Raw genomic sequence first — 22,127 nt, 5'->3', positions numbered from 1 at the left:
AGAAAAGATTAGAGGTTGGTGATGTGATGGTGTTTCCACAAGCCATGCTTCATTTCCAAATCAACGTTGGTAAAACTACGGCTACTGCCTATGTCAGTCTGAATTGTGCAAACCCTGCATTACAACTCACTCCTACCGCTTTATTTGCTGGAAATTTACCAGATGACATTGTCCGAAAATCACACTCTTGAGATGTAAGGAAGTTATGCACATGAAGCAAATATTCGGCATAGCTTAACAAAACTCCTTTATGAGTTTTTATTTTAAGTCCAAAAATAAAACAAAAAAGAAATATTGTAATAAAAGAGTGTATAATTAAATTATGTCCATTGTATTCCTTAAGCTATTTTGTACTAATAAATATTTTTGTAACATTTACATACAAAATATTCTCCCTTTTTTTCGATGTTCATCACTTCTTAGGACAATACTTCCTCCATTTGCACGTTTTTAGTTTATATTTTTTTTTGACATTGATACTATTCACACACTTTTCTTTAATTGTATATATTTTGCGACTTATAAATAATTTAAAAGTATAGTCATGTGGTTTGGGTTGTAACACCCATACAATGATACACCCCATACTTTTCCCAAGTGATGACATATTTTACTTATCCTCCATTATCAGCCCCCTGCAATCTAGTTTTATTAAGGGTAGAGATATGGAAGACAATATCATTTTGATCAAGGAAGTTGCCCATCAGTTTAAAAAGAGTAGGGGGGGGGGGAAACATCATGTCCCTTAAGTTGGACTTAACAAAAGCCTATAACAGTCTTGAGTGGGATTTAATTCATCAAACTTTAATCCACTTTCATTTCCCAAGTAAGCTCATTAGGCTAATTATGCATTGTGTTTCCACAAGTTCAATTTCTGTTTTGTGGAATGGGGAAATAACTGAGTCCTTTAAACCTAGCAAAGGGATTAGGCAGGATGATCCTCTCTCTAGTTACCTCTTCATCCTTTGCATGGAAAGACTTTCTTTATTAATTGAGGATGAAGTTCATAAAGGGAACTGGAAGGCTTTGAAAGTGTCAAAAAAATTTCTCTATCTCACCTCTTTTATGATGATGATGTCTTTCTCTTTGGTTCTGCCAACCTTTGGAATCTAGAGGTCATTCTTCAATCTCTTTCTACTTTTGGGAACATGTCAGGCCTTAGAGTTAGTGAGTTAAAATCAAGTATCATCTTCCCTCATAAAATGGATTTCCAAATTAGATCCCAATTAGCTCAAACTACATGGTTCAAATCTAGTATCTCCTTTGGGAAATATCTAGGAGTTCAAATCAATGCTAACAAACTGAAAGATTCTGATTATTGGAATTTGATAAATAAAACCTCAGAGAGAATCAAAGGCTGGCAAGCTAAACTGTTGAATATGGCTGGCAGATCAACTTTGATCAAATCAGTTCTTAATTCTCATCCTCTTCATGCCATGCAAACCAATCTCTTTCCTTTTTCAATCACTGATACCTTGGAAAAGAAATGTAAAAAGTTTTTGTGGAACAGGGTAGATAATAAAAAGCATTATAGTCCTAGGTTGAGCTGGGCTAAAATTCAGAATCCTATTGGGTTAGGAGGATTGGGGTTTAGAAACCTGAGGGAATGGAACATTTGTTTTATGGCCAAGTTAGGTTGGTGTATTCTTACTTATCCTAACAAGTTATGGGTGAAAATTATGAAGGATAAGTATTTCAGAAGGGATAGTTTCTGGGATTGCAAATCTTCTTCTAATCATTCAGCAATGTGGAGGGATATTTTGAAAGGGAGAGATTTACTTAAGAAGAGAACCATTGTAAGGATTGGAGATGGAAGCCTTATACCTCTTTGGTATGACCACTGGGTTGGGCATGGTCCTCTATACCTTACTCAACCCCAGGGGATATTGCCTGATAGAAAAGCCCATTGGAGTGTGGACAATATAATCAAAAATGGAAAGTGGTATCTTTCAGATATAGGTTATCTTCTCCCCTCTTCCATTCTACAACAAATTCAAGCCATCCCTATTTCCTCCCCTTCTCTTTCAAATTCTCATGATAGTATCAGATGGGTCCATGATAAAACAGGAGTTTTCACTATTAAGAGTGCCTATCATGCTATACATAACCCTGTTAAGATGGGTATTCCTTTTGTTTTCAATTGGAAAAATCTCTGGAAAAGAAAAGTTCCTCATAAATAGAAAATTTTCATTTGGAATTGTGTTTTGTCCATCCTCCCATAGTTAGCAAAATCAAATTCCTAATTCCTGATTTTGATCCACTACAAGAAAAAAAAGGTTTGGGCGACGAAAGATTTCGTTGCCCAAAGACACAAATTTGTCGCCCAATCCTTTGTGCAACGAAGATGAACTTGTCGTGGGCTCGTCGCACAAGGGTCGATGCCCTTGCTATTTTGTGCGACAAAATGTGTAATCGTTGCCCATGACCTATTTTGGGAGTCGGATAATTTCGTTGCCCTAATTCCGTTTTTGTGCGACGAGTTAATAATCACTTGTTGCCCAAAACTAGTTTTGGTGTCTAAAATTTTCGTTGCCCAATCAATTTTGTACAACAAACATTTTATTTTGTCGCACTTAGCCTATGATATTTAACCTTCTACTTTTGTTTGGGCGTATTCATTACTAATTTACAATAAGTTTCACATTCGTTCCCTAAAATATATATATATAGAAAATGCTACCAATAGTCGTATGCTTACATTGCACTTGTCTCGCCATCACACGAGTAATTCATGATATATCAATTAAGGTGCAAATAATTACATGAGATCAAATATTCAAACTAAAAGTATAAAATGAACTTTACATAATACGAAATGTAAAGTATAAATCTATTTTTACAAAACATTACATATGTTCATATTCCTTATTGGAAATCTTAAACCTAAACCAAATTTTTTTTACTACGTACAAAAAAAAAAAAAAAAAAAAAAAAAATCTCCATATCACCATTCCTTGTACTACTTGATCCGTACTCAGTTGAAGTAATAGAGCATAACAACCAATCAACCAACCTATAAGACATTATGAAAACAATTAAAATCAAGAATAAAAAAAGGTTAATTAGCTACAAAATCAAAAGCAATGTACTAGTTAAAATATATAGAGTACTTATTTTATACAGAAACTAATAAGTTCAGGCCATGCCTTTATACACAACCAGTTTTGACTCAATAACCACATTAGGGTTAAAAAATGCATAGTATAGAACATAGAATAAACTGTTGTGAAATCTATTGTTAAAAGTCTAATATTAAGTAATTAAAACAACATGTGAGCCCAATTGTCACCCAACACACATATTGTAACAGATTTAACTCATCGAATCTCGATCGGAAAGTAATAAAACCATTGTTGAGTATTGTAAACAATCATCATAAAAAATGATAATTATTCTAGGAGAAAAAATGCCAAAAATTAATAATTTAACAAAAGAACTAGCATCCAAGATTAAACGAAATTGAGCAATTGTCAATTAATACTTACATGTTAAAAAGTTAAAGAAACAATTCAATTACTTGGGAATTTTGCTTAAATGAATATATTTATAAGTCTGAAAATGACAAATGTTCAATAAGATATATTTAGCAGTTACAAGAAAAAAAATTAAAGCATGTTAGATAATGGATATAAACCTTTAATTAAATTGCATATCATCCTAATCATGCCTAGTATCTGCACAGGATTAAAGTAGAAATTTATCAATTAAAAGGCACAAATTTATAACTAAATAATATACTCTTAATTAAAAGATGTAAATACTGTCCGTGAAAATTTCAGATGTAAAATTATGCTACCTGCTAGATTGTAGAAATTGGGATAAAGGTAGTATGTCTATTCTACTGTGCAGAAATGAGTTTATATACAAACTAAACTCTAGGTTCCTATTAAATTAGGAAAACCAAACAACTAGGGAACTTAAAAGACTACATATACAAAAAGATTAAACTGAAAAGACTGTATATACAAAAACATTAATTCCCTAAAATAAAATATCTCCAATACTCCCCCTCAAGTAGGAGCGTGAGGGTCACCAACGCCCAACTTGGACAGTAAGAAATAGAATTGTGAGGCGCCTAATGCCTTAGTGAAGATATCTGCTGGCTGTAAGGTGGTACGGACATGAGCACAAGAAATAACACCAGCCATTAGGAGCTCACGAACGAAATGACAATCAATCTCGATGTGTTTGGTACGTTCGTGAAAGACTGGATTTGCAGCAATATGAAGGGCGGCCTGATTATCACAGAATAAACGAACAGGATGATGATGATAAACCCCAAGCGCTGCAAGAAAACTCTGTAACCACTTAATCTCCGCACAAGTAAATGCCATTGATCGATATTCGGCTTCTGCCGAAGAGCGAGATACAGTGTGTTGCTTCTTCGTTTTCCACGAAATGGGAGACGACCCAAGCATAATAAAATAACCAGATATCGAGCGTCGAGTTAGAGGGAAGCTTTCCCAATCAGAGTCGCAGTATGCATAAAGTTGCAGATCACTATCAGAGCGAAGAATTCGTATGGATACGTTGAAGCATTCGTATGGAGTTTTCTTCTCGCGCCCGATCGGGCAGACCTTGCCCGGTCTGACCGGGCGGAGAAGGAAAAATACGGAACGCGGATTTTGCGGTTTTAGGTTATCTTATTTTATTATCTTTTTGCCCAAGTATCTTTTAATTAGGGATTAATATAAAACCTCCCTAATATCAGTATTAGGGTTAAGAGAGACAGAGTGAAAGCCGTTCTTGAGAAATACAAGAATCATCTTTGTAATCTTTGCAGTTTATAGTGAAATCATTCGATCTCGGTGCCCGTGGACGTAGCTATCACATCGATAGTGAACCACGTAAATTCTTGGTGTTGTTCTTATTGTTTGCATTGAATTTCTTTATTGTTTTCTTGTTTGTTTACGACCTTTGCTTCCGCTGTCGCACAACAATTGGTATCAAGAGCTCAGGTTCAATCCTTGGAGAGTTTCTTGAAGATAACAATGGCAGGAGATTCAACAATAAGAATTGAGAAGTTTACCGGGAAAAATAGTTTCGGGCTATGGCAAATTAAGATGAAGGCTCTGTTAAAACAACAGCAGATATGGCGTCCGTTGGCTCCAAAGAGTACTACTTCGGAGTCAGGAGACGGACCGACTGACTCGCAGTTAGAAGTTATGGAAGAGAAGGCACACTCTACCATATTACTTAGTCTTGATGATCAAATCATCACGGAGGTTGCTGATCAGGAAACGGCGGCTGGATTGTGGCTGAAGCTGGAGTCATTGTATATGACTAAGTCGTTGACCAACAAATTATTACTGAAACAGCGGTTGTTTAGCCTCCGGATGCAGTCAGGTACTTCCTTACGGGAACATCTAGAAAAACTTAACTCTATTTTGCTTGATTTACGTAATTTAGATGTTAAAATTGATGATGAGGATGCTGCGTTGATTTTACTTGTATCTCTACCGTCTAGCTTTGAGAATTTTGTAGAGTCTTTTGTTGTTGGTAAGGATTCTATAACCTTAGAAGAAGTGAAGGCAGCACTTCATACTAGGGAACTCAGAATGAAAGCTACGAGTGATAATGGGGATAATGGTAGTGGGTTATTTGTTAAGTCCGGAAAGTCTAAAAAGAATAAGGGGTTTAACAAGGGGAACAATGCTGGGTCGGGTGCTGGAAACGGCAAGGATGGATCTAGTAAAACTACTACTAAAACATGTTATTACTGTAAAGAACCGGGTCACTTTAGGAATAATTGTCCGGTGAGGAAAAACAAGTCCCAGGCTGCTGTAGTTGAAGAGAAACCGAATGAGAGCTATAATTCAGAGGAAGATTTAGCATTAGTCAGTTCTGCTAGGTCTGATGATTTATCTGATAACTGGGTTCTAGATTCGGGGTGTTCGTTCCATATGTGTCCACGTCGAGATTGGTTTGATACATATGAACCTCGCAATGGGGGTATGGTTATAGTCGGTAACAATGCTCCATGTAAGGTCACAGGTATTGGTTCCATGAGGTTGAGGACTGTTGATGGGCGGAGGTTAACTTTGACTAATGTACGGCATGTTCCTGCTTTAGGAAAGAATCTGATTTCATTGGGTACCCTGGATGAATTGGGGTACAATGGTGTGTTTTCAGATGGGGAGTTGTGTATTTTCAGAGGTTCTGAGTTGGTACTTAAGGGTATCAAAAGGAACACCCTCTATGTTTTTGAGGGTGTTACACTGCCTAGTTCTGCGGTTTGCGCATCTGTATCTCACCAGGAGATGACTAAGATTTGGCACATGAGGCTTGGTCATATGGGGGAGAAGGGGATGCAGCTATTGTCCAAGAGGGGTCTTCTATCCGGGGTCAAGGTTGCCAACCTTGAATTTTGTGAGCATTGTGTGTTTGGTAAGAAACACAGGTCAAAGTTCAGCAAGAGTGCTCACATTACTGATGCAGTGCTCGATTACATCCATTCAGATTGCTGGGGTCCATCTAGAGTTGAAGGTATGGGAGGTTACCACTATTTTGTGTCATTTGTTGATGACAAGTCCCGATACACATGGCTTAGGTTGCTTAAGTCAAAGGATGAGGCCTTCAAAGTTTTCAAGCAATGGAAAGCTTTGGTGGAAAATCGACAAGGAAGGAAGATCAAGAAGCTACGAACGGACAATGGGCTAGAGTTTTGCAAAGACGAGTTTAATCAGTTCTGTGCAGATGAGGGTATAGGTCGGCATCATACTGTCAGGAAGACACCACAGCAGAACGGTGTAGCAGAACGGGTAAATCAGACACTGCTAGAGAGAGTCCGATGCATGCTCTCTAATGCAGGGCTTGGGAGGAGGTACTGGAGTGAAGCTGTGTTAACAGCTTGTTATGTCATTAATAGGGGTCCTCATTCTGGAATTGATTCCAAGATTCCGTTTGAGATCTGGAGTGGTAAGTTGCCTAATTTTTCGAATTTGAAGATTTTTGGTTGTGTTGCTTATTATCATGTTATTGAGGGTAAGCTGGATCCACGAGCCAAGAAGGGGTGTTTTGTTGGGTACGGGGATGGTGTGAAGGGGTTTAGAATTTTTTCACCTTCGGAGGGTCGGGTCATTCTTAGTAGGGATGTTACTTTCGATGAAAACACCATGTATTCAATTAAAAATGCAGAGATTTCAGATTTGAGAAGGGAAGGAGACAATTTATTACAGACAGATGGGGTACTTGAGGTACATCAGTCTACCATTGCTGATTTACCTCGGGTACAATATATTGATGATGATGCTGATGTTCCAGTGCCGGGTACTCCTGAACCTGAGATTACTCCTACTCATTCTAACTCTGGGGATGAGGTGGAGCAATCTAATCAGGGGTCATCTAGTCAACCTGACACCATTCTTGAGATGCCTAAACGAGTTATCAAGAAGCCTGTTAGATTGATTGAAGAGATGGAGGGAAGAAATTGCTGTGTTGATGCGATGACAGGTTATGCATTGAGTGTAGCTGATGATGTAGAGTCATTTGAACCTGCCACATATAAACAAGCAATTAGTTGTAGTGAGTCTGCGCAATGGCTTGCCGCAATGGGTGAAGAGATGCAGTCCCTTTACAAGAACAGAGTGTGGGAACTGGTAAAGGTACCGGAAGGGAGGAAGCTTGTGGGTTGTAAATGGATTTACAAGAAGAAAGAAGGGTTGTCGGAAACTGAGCAAATACGTTTTAAGGCTAGGCTAGTTGCTAAGGGGTTCAGTCAGGTAGAAGGGGTTGACTTTGTTGAGATATTCTCACCTGTGGTTCGACATACTTCTATCCGTGTGTTATTGTCAATTGTAGCACATTTTGATCTTGAGCTGGAGCAGTTGGATGTTAAAACGGCCTTCCTTCATGGCGATTTGGAGGAGGAGATTCTGATGAAGCAGCCCGAAGGATTCGAAGCTCCTGGAAAGGAACACTATGCCTGCAGATTGCTAAAGTCATTGTATGGACTTAAGCAATCCCCCCGACAGTGGTACAAAAGGTTTGATTCTTTTATGGTTTCACAAGGTTTTGACAGGAATTCATATGATTGCTGTGTGTATCATAGTAAGCTGGATAATGGTTCCATGATTTATCTTTTGTTATATGTTGATGACATGTTGGTTGCCACAAAGAATAAATCTGATATTGCTAGATTAAAGGAGATGCTTAACTCGGAGTTTGACATGAAAGACTTGGGTGCAGCTAGGAAGATTTTGGGTATGGAGATCTACAGGGATCGGGCTAGAGGTAAGCTTTTCTTGACTCAGAAAAGCTACATTGAAAAGATTCTGTCTCGTTTTGGGATGGAAAAATCGAAGCCTATAAGTACGCCAACTACTGTTAGTTGTAAGTTGTCTTTGTCTATGTCACCTCAATCAGAGGAGGAGTTGTCTTATATGTCTAGAGTTCCATATGCAAACGCGGTTGGTTGTTTGATGTATGCTATGGTCTGTACTAGGCCGGATATTGCGCATGCTGTTAGTGTTGTAAGCAGGTTTATGGCTCGACCTGGGAGGGAACACTGGCAAGGGGTGAAAAGGATTTTTCGCTACCTGAGAGGGACAGCTGATATTGGTCTTGTGTACGGGAATGGTAAGGAATGCTTGGTCACTGGGTACAGTGATTCTGATTATGCAGCTGATGTGGATACCAGGAGGTCTGTGACTGGTTATGTGTTCACTTTGGGTGGTTCTGTGGTTAGTTGGAAGTCTACATTGCAGTCATCAGTTACGTTGTCAACTACTGAAGCTGAGTATATGGCTCTAACTTCTGCAGCTAAGGAGTCTATTTGGCTCAAAGGCCTAGTAGGTGAACTGGGTATTGCACAGGATTTTGCTACAGTGTATTGTGATAGTCTAAGTGCGATTTGCTTAGCTAAAGATCAAGTACACCATGATCGGACGAAGCACATTGATGTCAGGTATCATTTCTTACGTACTGACAAGAGGATTAAGGTGAAGAAGATTGGGACTGCTGACAACCCGGCTGATTTCTTCACTAAGCCTGTTCCGTTTAGCAAGTTTAAACATTGCTTAGACTTGCTAAATATTGATTACTACGTGATGTAGTAGGCCCTGAGGGGCGAAGTTGGGGAGCTCCTGGTGTAGGTGTGTTGGCCTTAAGGTGGAGCTTGCCCGGGGCTTGTGATGCAGGTGGAGCATTATGAGTTGTTATACTTGGAGACGAGTATGTGATGGGTCTTGGTTGAAGACTTATCGGGATGTATGGCTTATGCATGAGTCCTGCATCGGGTTTGGCTTGAGATGTTTTTTCACTATGTCTTGATGGGGTCGTTTGCTGACTACGAGTTCTCGTCAAGGTGGAGATTGTTGATAAGTATATTAGGTGACTCGTACTTCGTAGCTTTGTCCGCCCGATCGGGCGGACATTGCCCGGTCTGACCGGGCGGAAGAAGAAGAGGTGCCTGGCAAATTCGTTGAAGAAGCTGCTCTCGCGCCCGACCGGGCGAGCCTTCGCCCGACCGGGCGAGCCTTCGCCCGATCGGGCAGACCTTGCCCGGTCTGACCGGGCGGTGGGGGTTGGATACGTTGAAGCATTCGTATGGAGTTTTCTTCTCGCGCCCGATCGGGCAGACCTTGCCCGGTCTGACCGGGCGGAGAAGGAAAAATACGGAACGCGGATTTTGCGGTTTTAGGTTATCTTATTTTATTATCTTTTTGCCCAAGTATCTTTTAATTAGGGATTAATATAAAACCTCCCTAATATCAGTATTAGGGTTAAGAGAGACAGAGTGAAAGCCGTTCTTGAGAAATACAAGAATCATCTTTGTAATCTTTGCAGTTTATAGTGAAATCATTCGATCTCGGTGCCCGTGGACGTAGCTATCACATCGATAGTGAACCACGTAAATTCTTGGTGTTGTTCTTATTGTTTGCATTGAATTTCTTTATTGTTTTCTTGTTTGTTTACGACCTTTGCTTCCGCTGTCGCACAACATATACCTTGTCCAGGATGAGACTTAATATATCGCAGCATACGCATAGCTGCATCAAAGTGCTCTTGAAGAGGAGCCTGCATAAACTGGGATAATATATGAACAGGATAAGATATGTCTGGGCGTGTAATAGTGAGATAGATTAAACGACCCACTATACGTCGATATTGTGCAGGATCAGCATATAGAGGGCCTGTGGCGGAAGCGAGCTTATGATTTTGATGCAAAGGTGTATCAACTGGCTTTGAGGCCAACAAACCTGCCTCCTGTAAAATGTCAAGGGTATACTAACGCTGACAAAGAAACGTTCCTTCATCAGAACGTGCACATTCGATGCCAAGAAAATATTTCAGAGGTCCCAAATCTTTAAGTTGGAAACATGTATCCAAATATTTCTTAAATGATGCACATAATGTAGGATTATTACCAGCCACTAAAATATCGTCAACATATACCAAAATAGAAAGAATGTCACCAGCCTTCCCGAAAATAAAGAGTGTATGATTAGCATGGGACTGATGAAACACATATTTTCGTAGAGCTGAAGAAAGCTTGGAAAACCAATTTCTTGGTGACTGACGAAGGCCATAAAGAGATTTCCGCAGACGACACACCTTAGTAGGAGATGAAGGAGAAAAACCAGGGGGAAGCTTCATGTAGACCTCCTCGTGAAGATCTCCGTGCAAGAACGCATTGTTTACATCAAGTTGGTGAACCTCCCAATTTTTAGCTACTGCCACAGCTAAAAACGTTCTGACACTAACCATTTTTGCCACGGGGGCAAAAGTATCATTGAAATCTTCACCCTCCTTCTGATGATTCCCAAATACTACCAGCCGGGCCTTATCTCTCTCAATAGTACCATCTGACCGATACTTAGTCTTGTATACCCATTTACAGCCAATGGGTTTCTTCCTTGGAGGAAGATCTGTAATCTCCCATGTGGAATTTCTTTCTAAAGCATCAATTTCAATCTGCATAGCCTTACGCCATCTTGATTGATAAACAACCGCTTTATAAGACCTGGGTTCAGTATTAGCAGTAACAGCAGCAACAAATTCCCGATGATTATCAGAAAAATTATTATACTGAACATAATTGGCTATAGGAAAACGCATACCTGAGGAAACCGAAGACATGGGTGTTGATGAAGTAGAATGGGATGTACGAGCCGAGTGACAAATATAGTCAATAAGATGAGCAGGAGCTCGGCGTGATCGATCACCACGCTCAAGAAAAGGAGCTTCATCTGTAGAAGTAGTAGGTCTGTCATGAGACAAGTCCATGGATGTCGAACCTTGCAAGGAGGACTCAGTTGCTGCCGAAGAAGATTGCAGACGTGAAGGATCAAGAGGTTGCACATGATCAGGTGCAAGGTGCTCAGTAGCATCACTCCCCCTGTCTTGTGAATTGCTGGCACTATTTTGCCTCTCCATATGATTTGGGGAAAGGAAATCTAAGTCAAAGAATGCAGCACCATCATGAGCTGATAGTGGAGCACTAGTTTCTTCAGAATTATGAGAAAATGGAAACACATCTTCTAAGAACCGAACATCACGTGAAACAAATAATTCCTGAGTTTCAAGATCGTAGACTTTCCATCCCTTCTGACCAAATGGGTATCCTAGGAATATACACTTCCGACTACGAGAGGCGAATTTGTCTTTTTGTCTCGGTTTATTGTGAGCATAGCATAAACAACCAAACACCTTCAATAGAGCATATTGTGGGGCAGAACCAAATAATACCTCATAAGGTGTCTTACCATCAAGGATTTTAGTAGGAGTACGATTGAGAAGATAAACTGCTGCTTGGACACATTCACCCCAAAATCTTATCGGAAGAGAAGCTTGAAATCTAAGGGCACGATCCACCTCCAAAATATTCCTGTATTTTCGCTCAACATGACCATTTTGTTGTGGCGTGGCAACACAAGAAGATTGAAATAGGACTCCAATATCATGAAAAAATTGTTGTAGTGGTGTAGTAGTGAACTCAGTGCCGTTGTCAGAACGAACAACCTTCACATCCCTGCCAAATTGCTTCTTAACTACAGCAAAAAAAATTCTAAGACAACCCTGTACTTCACTTTTGTCTTTCAACAAATACATCCATACACTACGCGAGCAATCATCAACAATCGTAAGAAAATAATGAGCACCAGTAAAAGAGGTTTTTGTATAGGGACCCCATAAATCACAGTGTATCAAATCAAACAAATCTTCTGCTTTATTCTCACTAATTGGAAAAACAGTACGAGTTTGTTTAGCTCGGGGACAAACATCACAACGATCTAACAATTTCTTTATTTTGCTATTCTTACTAGCACTAGAAATAAAAGACAAATGCTGACTTGAAGGATGTCCAAGACGCTGATCGATGCAACAAAAGAGTCGTGTCTACAGTTGTAGCATGAGAGAAGACTTGCTTAGCCACCGGCTTGAAAAAGTACACCCCATTCCGAAACTCACCCAGTCCAATCGGGATCCTTGACATGCGGTCCTGTATAATACGTAATTTGTCAGTAAACATGACAATAGTATTTGAATCCAAAATCAACTGACCAATGGAAATCAGATTGCATTTTAAGTTTGGAACATATAACACATTGTGAAGTGTTAATTTAGAACTCAAACAAACACTGCCCTGCTTTGTAGCAGAGGTTTGTACACCATCAGGAAGACTCGCGGGTCTGGGAGAAAGGTCAGTGCAATAAAAAAAATGCTCAAGTGTGCCTGTCATATGATGTGAGGCACCACTATCAAGCAACCAGACGCTTGTCTCAAACACATGCTTACCATACAACTTTTCGGATGACGGAGAAGAGTCAAGAAGACTCAAAAGACGCTGCACTTGCTCAGTGGTTAAACCTGGAATAGAAGAGGATGCTTGTTGTTGCTGTGCTAAGCCATCACTTGTTAGGGCAGACTGTGTTGCAGTTGCTGTAGGTGTAGGAGTGGACTGCCCGCGGCCCTGAGTTCCAGCTCCTCGACCACGGCTTGGACGACCTTTACCACGACCCCGACCCCCATTAGGATAGCCCAGACGCTGATAGCAGTGGTCATAGTCATGACCAAGTTTATTGCAATGGGTACAGGATAGGGGCTGGTTAGGATTTGGTGCAAAACGAGGGGTGGTGGGTGCAGGGGAATTTGAAGACTGTGTTGCAAAGCTCAGTACCTCAGTCTTATCATCTCGACCTAGAACAATATTTTGATGTCTCTCCTCTTGAGATACCAAAGAAAACAGATGAATCGAATTAAAGAACAACACTCGACCATTCCTTGTCGTAGTAAATAAAATCTGATAAGTACATGGAGAATTGGAGATGGATGAGGGAGATAGAAGAGAGAACCTGATAAGAATTGAAAAGGTAAGGGATCTGAAAGTAATGAGAGATATATTGAGTCAAATTTAACAATTAAGTTTTTACAGTGTTTTTTCAAATTTCAAAATTTTGATGTGAATTTTTAGAACCAAAAAATTACTCCTTAATTTTTAGTATTTTGGGCAACAAATTTGGTTATTTGTTGTCCTTTGTCTTTGTTACGGGCAACGACTTAATAATCTTGTCGCACAATATATAATATTTTGGGCAACAAAATATACACTCGTTGCCTATTATAGCCTTTGTGCAATGAAACCAACTAGTTCTTGCCCAACCTGTTATAATGGGAAACAATTTTTTATTGGTTGCCAAAACTTAAAGATAAGGGCGACGAGTTTAATTCTCGTCGCCCATTCATAGCTATGTCGTTGCCCAAAGTCATAATTCTTGTAGTGATCCCATTTGTGCTTGTTGTAAACAAGATGAGGAAAGTCTTATCCACTTATTTAGGGATTGCCCTAGAGCTTCTGAATTTTGGCAAGTGCTTTTCAAACACATTAAAAGACCCAAGAACTTTGATATAAGTGCCTTTTTTGAAGAATCTTGGAATTGCTGGATTGCTGGGAACCTAACTCAGTCTAGCAAATGGGTGACAACTTTCATCCTAGCACTTTGGCACCTTTAGAAGGCGAGAAACAGAACAATCTTTGAAGAAGCATCTTATTCAAAGATTTCTGTTTTTAATGGCTTCATTATTGATCATCAGATTACTAATCATATTTTGCAGGATGTTGTCCAAGGGAAGGGAAAAGCAATTGCTGTTGATAAGCCTCCAAGATGGATCCGGCCACCTCCAGGTTTTGTGAAGCTCAATGTGGATGGAGCATGGAAGAGCTCTTCAGAGGCAGCAGGAAGGGGAGTCATTAGAACCCCTTCGGGGGATGGTACATTGGATTTTCGAGCAAATACAATGCAATTACTCCTTTGGCAGCTGAGCTCTATGCTATAAGAGAAGGTCTGGAGATGGAAAAAGAATTCAAGATAAAGTTCATGGAAGTCGAAACTGATGCAGAAGTGTTAACTCGCATGCTATTCTCTGCCACAACTAATCCTCATCATGAAGCCGCAGCTGTTCTGCTAGATGTTGCTCATTTGCTTTGCCTGAAGAGCTGGACAGTTTACGTAGTCCATATCCCTAGGGAAAGGAACAAGGTGGCTCACAAGCTGGCACAGTATGCCATGAACATGACCCTGGGATGGTACCCTGTTAGAAATTGATCCCTCCAACATTGGAGAGATTTGGAAAAATTCAGCATTCTTCCCTTCCCTCCCTTTCCCTCCCCTCCTCTTCTCCTCCCTCCCCCCCTTTTTTTTTTATCCAAACACAGTTAAACGTTGTAAACATCTGGATGTGGTGTGGTTGAGGAACTTTGTTGTATTACATTCTCTCCAATGTTGAACAAAAAATAAAGGTTGAACAAGATGCAGTTTCACAAGAAAATATTGCAAGCAATTGTCATTTAACAGACCACATGCATCAACCGCTTTAATTTGGTTGGAGCTACATACCTCTTGTTTGAGAGAATATTTATTCCAAATTTTACTACTTTCTCCCTCCCTTAATTAGAAGCCTAATTTTAATATTTATTACTCACATAATAAAGAGAAATAGGCTTCTAATTTAGGGACGGAGGAAGTATTTTACTAGTAAATACTCCGTAAAAAAATAACGCCACAGTGGGCTCATAGTAATAATGTAACAAGCTATCATAATTTTTTTTATAGTTAACTATGCAGATTTTAGAAAATAATTCTTACAAATGTGATGCAGATTACTACACCATATGTAGAGTCGTAGAAGATGGACCATATCTAACTCTCTAAAACCCAAAATAAATCATCTTGCAATTTGTTAGTCTTGTCAACTTGACTTGGTCTTTTTTACATGTAATTTAACTAATAAAATACGAAATGCAGGCAATATTTCCGGAGCATTGAATGTGGTATAAAACTGGTATTTGAAGATAATACTTAATTTAATTTAATTTATAAGAGTATCCTAAATTTATTTTTTGATTCAAAGTAGTTTCCTTCAAAGTATCCTAAATTTATAATCAAATCAATACAAATAAATTGATAATATCATTTTATACAACTCATACATACCATTTCAAGAAAATTTAATTGAAGAAATTTTCAAGTCAATAAAACAACAACGCTGACAAATTAAAAATTAGACTAAAAAAACAGATATTCAACCGCATCTAATCACCTCTTAAATGCAAAATACGTATTTCTTTGACTTTCATACCAAATAAAGAATATCACACCCTTTACGAATTGAACAAAACTAGCCATAGTGACTAATTGACCAAATGTTACCTCTATATAAAGGGTACCAATTGCCTCTAAGAACATACAACAAACTCATCTACAACATTAGTTATATCTACAATTCAATACTTACATTAGTATTAAGTTAACGATCTAACACCACCATACACCACCTTTCTAGCTATTAAAAGCTTACACGATGAACAATCTTTCATATATCGTCGTCTTTTGTCTCCTAGCCACTCTATCTCATGCCATAGAGCTCGACTTTTGTGTTGGGGATCCTAGTCTTCCTAGAGGACCTCAAGGATATGCTTGCAAAGATCCTGCTAAAGTCACAACTGATGATTTTGTTTACACAGGTTTCCGTGGTGAAAAAACTCCCAATAATGTTTTCGGGAATAATGTGACATTGGCATTTTCAGATGTGTTCCCAGCATTTAATGGTTTAGGCATATCTATGGCCAGGTTAGACTTCGCTGTTGGAGGAGTAATCCCAGTACACTCCCATCGTACATCTGAAGTTCTTATTTTGGTTAAAGGTTCAATTATTGCAGGATTTATTGATACCAACAACACCGCATATTATAAAAGATTAGAGGTTGGTGATGTGATGGTATTTCCACAAGCCATGCTTCACTTTCAAATCAATGTTGGCAAAACTTCGGCTACCGCGTATGTTAGTTTGAATGGAGCAAATCCCGCACTGCAACTCACTCCTACCGCTTTATTTGCGGGGAACTTACCTGCTGATATAGCCCAACAAATTACACTCTTGAGTCCTGGAGAAGTAATGCGAATGAAGAGAATCTTCGGCACAGCCTAACAAAATTTCTTTTTCAAATTATTTCAAATTTAATTTTACTATAATAAATTCTAAAAAATTGTAATAAACAAGCTAAGTGTATTACTTGTTGTATGTATTATATATGTTAACATGTACCATGAGTCCATGAGACATAGAAGTTACTTAAAATCTTGTGATCAATAAAATTTCATTCCTTTACTTGATACTCTCTGGCTTTTTTGTTTTTTTCTTTTAAGAAAAAAAAAACTTTGAACAAACTCTGTGGCTTTTTTTTGTTTTTGTTCATACGTACTAATTCAAAAAAAAAAATTTATAAACTTACATCTAATGAGTATTTTTAATTAAATTTTTTTATAATTTAAAGCAATATTAATTAACTTGATGCAAGAATAAGCTTTTTTTTTAGCAACATTAAGTTCACGTACAACCATGCGATCCGAGGCACCACCAGTCCACCACCCCAATACAACTTCAACCCATTTATCGGGCAATATTCAGGTGTTAGACCTTTACATGCCCTTCCCGCTGAAAACCTTTATACAAAATGGATGGTGCCTCACATCTCTGCAATTAGTGTACGTGGGAAATGAAATGTAGATCGAAAGGCTTTAACAAAATTAAAGAAATAAATAATTCAAAGGTTAATTTTTCAATTATCACCCAAAAATGTACCCATTTTCGAACTAACCACCCGTTTAATTTTTTATTTTAAATTAACACCCCTTAAATTAAATAATTGCTCAGATTACCACCCATTTACAAAATCCGGTGGATTTTCTATCTGTAGGCCCCATCTAACACTAAGTTTGACCCTTTTGCTCGATCCCCCCCCCCCCGATTTTTCACTTTAAAAATGCTCTCTAAACTTTAATTCACATTTCTTTCACCAAATTCTAACAAATTTCAAAGAGAAAAATGTGAATTGAAGCTAAGTGAGCGTTTTTAAAGAGAAAATTAGGGGGGAAAAATCAGTCAAAAGGGTCAAATAAACGTTAGATTGGGTCCACAGACGGAAAATCCACCGGATTTTTGAAATGGATGGTAATATGAGCATTTATTTAATTTAAGGGATGGTAATTTAAAATAAAAAATTAAACGGGTGGTTAGTTTAAAAATGGTTACATTTTTGGGTGGTAATTTAAAAATTTTCCTTATTTAAAATGTATAGTCATAAATGTGAAACAAAAAAAATCTAAGATTTAGTTAAAAATGATAAGAGGGAGTATAGGATAACAAAGATTAACTAAAAAATATACTTTGTACATTGAATACAAAATATTTACGAATTTTACACCATCCTCCAACCCTAAAACTAAAAAAACCCTCTATACGCTCCCAAATCCACTCGTTGCCTCGTTGGCGATCAAACCCACCTCCCTTGCACTGTCGAACCTATGTCACCTATCCTTTTTCCAACTCCCCCCCCATCTCCCCCTCCCAATGAACCAGGCCACCACCCCAAAACCCCAAAATTAAAAGTGTTTGCAGCTAAATTGGGCGGTGTCGACATGAGGGAGGGAGATCTGGGCCGCCCACATTGGGGTTTTGGCAAGGAGTTTTTCGGCTAAGGTGGAAGGGATATTGGGGGAGGCGTTTTAGGCGGGGAGGCAAGGAGAATTTGGGTTGTTTAAGGTTTATAATAATGTTTCCTTCTTTTGGGAGAAACTTTTCTCTCTCGAAAAAAAGGGTTTTCGATCTCCTTCGAAAGATAAGGATTTTTTAATCCTTTTTGAAAGAAAAGGTTTATCTCCTCTTTTCGAGGGAGAAATTTTTTTGTTTTGAATCCATGATATTAGATCTAATGGATTGTTGTGAAATTATTTCATTGGTGAAAAAGTTATCAAAACAGACTAATGAATTAGAAGAAAAACATCCTCTTAGCTACAAAGGATCTCTATATTGTCTCTCCAATAAGACTGTATTTTCCAGTGATATAAGTGGGAGATGTTTTATAGTCCAATATTTACTCGACGATCGTAGTTTTTATAAAAGAAAATTTTAGTTGATTCAATATTTTATGTATTTCATAACGTCGAATCTCTATTGTGTATATAAGATAATGGTGAAATTTTTATAACATTTTCATTTTAGGTAAATGCATATGTTGCACCTAAGAAGTAATGAAGTTCAGTACTACATATAGAATAAATATTAGGAGACATTTGGTTCACATAGTGATATGGATGTAGTTGCAAACTTGATTCTTAATACCCTTTATTAAAACAATTGTTATTATTAGTAATAGATTTTTGTTTTGATACATACCTAAAGGTATGATATAAATCATACCTACCTCCCCCCCCCCACCTAAACCCCAACCATGTGATAGAGCTTATAGCGCGGGCTTAAAAATTAAAATATTTAGAGGAATAACTCAAATATTAAATACTTCCTCCATTAAATATTAATTGTAATTTTGCAATATTTTATATTTTACAAATAATATTTTATAGATAATACCCTATAATTATAACTACGGAGTAATATTTAACGGAGGTACTACAACATTTTGTATTATATCTCTCACATTCAATCCACGACTCTATACGCAAAACCACAAGTTATCATGCAACTTGTTAGTCTAGGGTTTGGCTACTCGAGTAGCCTTATACGAAGTAGAAATAATAATTTCTAGCCAAGCATATTATTAAAAATTACGTGAAATGCAGGCAAGATTTTCGGAGCACCAGAAGCTTGAATTTGGAATTTTATGGTTCTAGACACACGAAAAAAATATAATCATATTCTTCAATGAGTATAACCTATATAAATTCAACCCACGTAAACAATTTTAGATACTACGTATTTATTTTGAGAAACATTAATTTAAAATTATATTCAAGTCAATAAAACAATGACGGTGATATCAACTTATTGGATTAAATGACTCAAAATATCAAATTTTTCCTTTGACTTTCATATATACAAAAAAACAATATCATACCCTTTTTGAACAATTGAACAAGTCAAGCCATACAAACGAAAAATGTTTCCTCTATATAAAGGGTACCAATTGCCGCTAAGAAAATGCAAGAAACCAATCTGCAATAACCACTTATACTAGCTTTATTTAACGACCCAACACAACCTTTCTAGCTAAAACAAGCTTGCACAATGAGCAATCTTTCAATTTTCTTTGTCTTCTGTTTCTTCGCTACTTTGTCTTATGCCATAGAGCTCGACTTCTGTGTTGGGGATCCCAGTCTTCCTAGAGGACCTCAAGGATATGCTTGCAAAGATCCTACTAAAGTCACAATTGATGATTTTGTTTATACAGGTTTTCGTGGTGAGAAAACTCCCAATAATGTTTTCGGGAATAATGTGACATTGGCATTTTCAGATGTGTTCCCAGCATTTAATGGTTTAGGCATATCTATGGCCAGGTTAGACTTTGCCGTTGGAGGAGTAATCCCAGTACACTCCCATCGTACATCTGAAGTTCTTATTTTGGTTAAAGGTTCAATCATTGCAGGTTTTATTGATACCAACAACACCGCATACTATAAAAGATTAGAGGTTGGTGATGTCATGGTATTTCCACAAGCCATGCTTCACTTCCAAATCAACGTTGGCAAAACTCCGGCTACTGCGTATGTTAGTTTGAATGGAGCAAATCCTGCACTGCAACTTACTCCTACTGCCTTATTTGCTGGGAACTTACCTGCTGACATTGCCCAGAAAATTACACTTGTGAGTAGAAGTGAAGTTATGCGGATGAAGCGTATATTCGGCACAGCTTAACAAAATTTCGTTCCCGAATCATTCCAAATTCAAATGTAATAAATTAAGATTTTTTTTTTTTTTTTTTGATAAAAATGTATGTTCAATCTATGTCCTTTGTATTCCTTCATCTTTTTGTATTAATAAATACCCTTACATATACTTAGAAATTAATCTTTTTGTTTAGATAAAAATCTCTTTGTCTATATACAAAAGATTTATATTTAGACGTGATTTGCAAATTGCATTAATGAATGTGAGACCCAAGTCCAGGTGCATTATGTAAATGTGCTGTGTACTGCCATTTGTCATTTGTCATTTGTCATTTGTAACTTGCTATACACCAATAGCATACAAATATACTTCGTTTATAGCTTGTTGCTTTGTGGATCTCATCAACATTATTACTTGCACTGTATATTAAAAATTTGATACACATTTGATGCATGTACTGACGGAATTATTTTAATCATATTTGTAAGAAGTATCATTATGATTTGTATCAATAAACTAATGATGATGACAAAATTTTTTTGATTATAAGCTGATACAATTCAAGAACTTATCCCCTAAAACATTGTGTGTTGTTATGATAATCAACTAATTTTTGCGTTGAGATGCGATGGGAACGTTTTACATTACTTAGCTTAAAACAAATCATGGAAGATTAATTAGTAAAGTTCCTAAGATAAAGAAAAGGGTTAACAAGAAGCAGTTTCATAAACGAAACAAACAACCATTGTGATTAGTAAATTACTAAATTACGTTGTGGGGGATTTAATTGACCAAAATAGTTGTAAGTTGTAACAAAGGTGTTACCCTATTCTTTATTGAAGTCTAAGTTTGAGTTAAAATCCTGACACTTTGTTTGGATAGGAAGAAATGAAAGGAAAAGAAGAGAAGAGAAATTGGGGGGGGGGGGGGGGGGTCAAATTCTCTTGTTTGGGTAAAAGATTGGGGGAAGGAAGGGAAAGGAGAGGGAGTGATCCATTTTCCTTCTTTCTTTAATAAGCATAATCTCTTCAAAATTGGAGAGATTTGGAGGGAAAATGGAGCTCACCTCCCCCTCCCTTTCTTTTCCCTTCCCTTCCTCCATTTTCCCTCCCCTTCTTTTCCTTCCTTCTTTGCTATCCAAACAAAACGTAAATGGATCGCGGTTTTTCTTCTTTTGTGTGTAAGGATTAATTGAAGTTTTCACCTAATTATCGTTTAATTTCCTTTGCTTTTAGTCTTTTACTAGTTCCTTTTCTTAACGTTTAATTTCCGGATACAAATATAGAATACCTTTTTCCTCTTACCATTTACCCTAGCTTATGGCCTCTTGTAATATAACTATATAAGTATTTCATCTTAAAAACCTATTGCATTGCCCTTTTGTTACGCAAGAACAACACTATTTTTATTTATTTATTTTTTGAATGAAAATGGAACAATAATATAGTTGTTGAGGATAGACCATCTCCATGATCAAACTCAACTTTGAGTATTGAAATACAAAATGAGTTTTTTTTTTTTTTTTTTTTTTTTTTTTTTTTTTTTTCCTCCAAAGATAATACCCAACCCACTTCTCAATTTAGCAACTCATGTAAAGTCTAATTCTTCAATTGCGAGACTCCCTAAAGTATACTAATATCATATCACATTCATATAATTTATGGCCCATCAGATTCATATTTTTCAAAATAAAAAAAAAGTATAATATTGATAAAGGACCCATATTCTTTGTCAATTGAGACTCTAAGTTGAATATCTAAACTTAGCAACTTTCTTTTGGAGTTTCTAAGTTTAAATACCAACTTACGTATTATTATTGGTATTTTTTTGCAAAAAATACACTCTCTCCTAAATAACCCCTTCAAATCTGACCACTGGAGATGGTCTTATGCTTAGGAAAACCTCCCTTCATTTTTTTTTTTAAAAAAAAATAAAAAAAAAATTGCATATCACTTTCCCTTTAATTTGCATCACTTTTATATATGGTGATTTATACTATATTT

General features: G+C 37.4%; 3 protein-coding genes across 3 annotated transcripts; all 3 read left to right on the top strand.

Annotated features, from left to right (window-relative positions):
• Positions 1 to 13,268: 13,268 nt before the first annotated feature.
• LOC110715880 lies at positions 13,269 to 14,546 on the top strand. Its single transcript, XM_021894500.1, has 3 exons — positions 13,269 to 13,313; positions 14,056 to 14,212; positions 14,260 to 14,546. The coding sequence occupies exons 1-3, from the start codon at positions 13,269 to 13,271 to the stop codon at positions 14,544 to 14,546; spliced, it is 489 nt and encodes a 162-aa protein (XP_021750192.1).
• A 1,124-nt stretch (positions 14,547 to 15,670) lies between these two features.
• LOC110715750 (auxin-binding protein ABP19a-like) lies at positions 15,671 to 16,578 on the top strand. Its single transcript, XM_021894358.1, has one exon. The coding sequence runs from the start codon at positions 15,802 to 15,804 to the stop codon at positions 16,426 to 16,428; it is 627 nt and encodes a 208-aa protein (XP_021750050.1). The 5' UTR covers positions 15,671 to 15,801; the 3' UTR covers positions 16,429 to 16,578.
• Positions 16,579 to 19,445: 2,867 nt separating this feature from the next.
• Positions 19,446 to 20,298, top strand: LOC110715773 (germin-like protein subfamily 3 member 3). The gene has a single exon (XM_021894385.1). It carries the CDS (start codon positions 19,525 to 19,527, stop codon positions 20,149 to 20,151), a length of 627 nt encoding a protein of 208 aa, XP_021750077.1. The 5' UTR covers positions 19,446 to 19,524; the 3' UTR covers positions 20,152 to 20,298.
• Positions 20,299 to 22,127: the final 1,829 nt, after the last annotated feature.

This window comes from Chenopodium quinoa, unplaced genomic scaffold (assembly GCF_001683475.1).
Source record: "Chenopodium quinoa cultivar QQ74 unplaced genomic scaffold, ASM168347v1, whole genome shotgun sequence".
NCBI classification, from domain to species: Eukaryota; Viridiplantae; Streptophyta; class Magnoliopsida; order Caryophyllales; family Amaranthaceae; genus Chenopodium; species Chenopodium quinoa.
The sequence above is the reverse complement of the archived record's forward strand: the minus strand, read 5'-3'. Positions and strand labels throughout refer to the sequence as shown.

Coding starts and splice junctions, on each gene's coding strand:
- LOC110715773 (XM_021894385.1), top strand. CDS start 19,525: ATGAGCAATCTTTCAATTTTCTTTGTCTTCTGTTTCTTCGCTACTTTG.
- LOC110715750 (XM_021894358.1), top strand. CDS start 15,802: ATGAACAATCTTTCATATATCGTCGTCTTTTGTCTCCTAGCCACTCTA.
- LOC110715880 (XM_021894500.1), top strand. CDS start 13,269: ATGGATGAGGGAGATAGAAGAGAGAACCTGATAAGAATTGAAAAG. Junction 13,314..14,055: donor ACCTGATAAGAATTGAAAAG/GTAAGGGATCTG, acceptor CATATTTTGCAG/GATGTTGTCCAAGGGAAGGG. Junction 14,213..14,259: donor TAGAACCCCTTCGGGGGATG/GTACATTGGATT, acceptor CTCCTTTGGCAG/CTGAGCTCTATGCTATAAGA.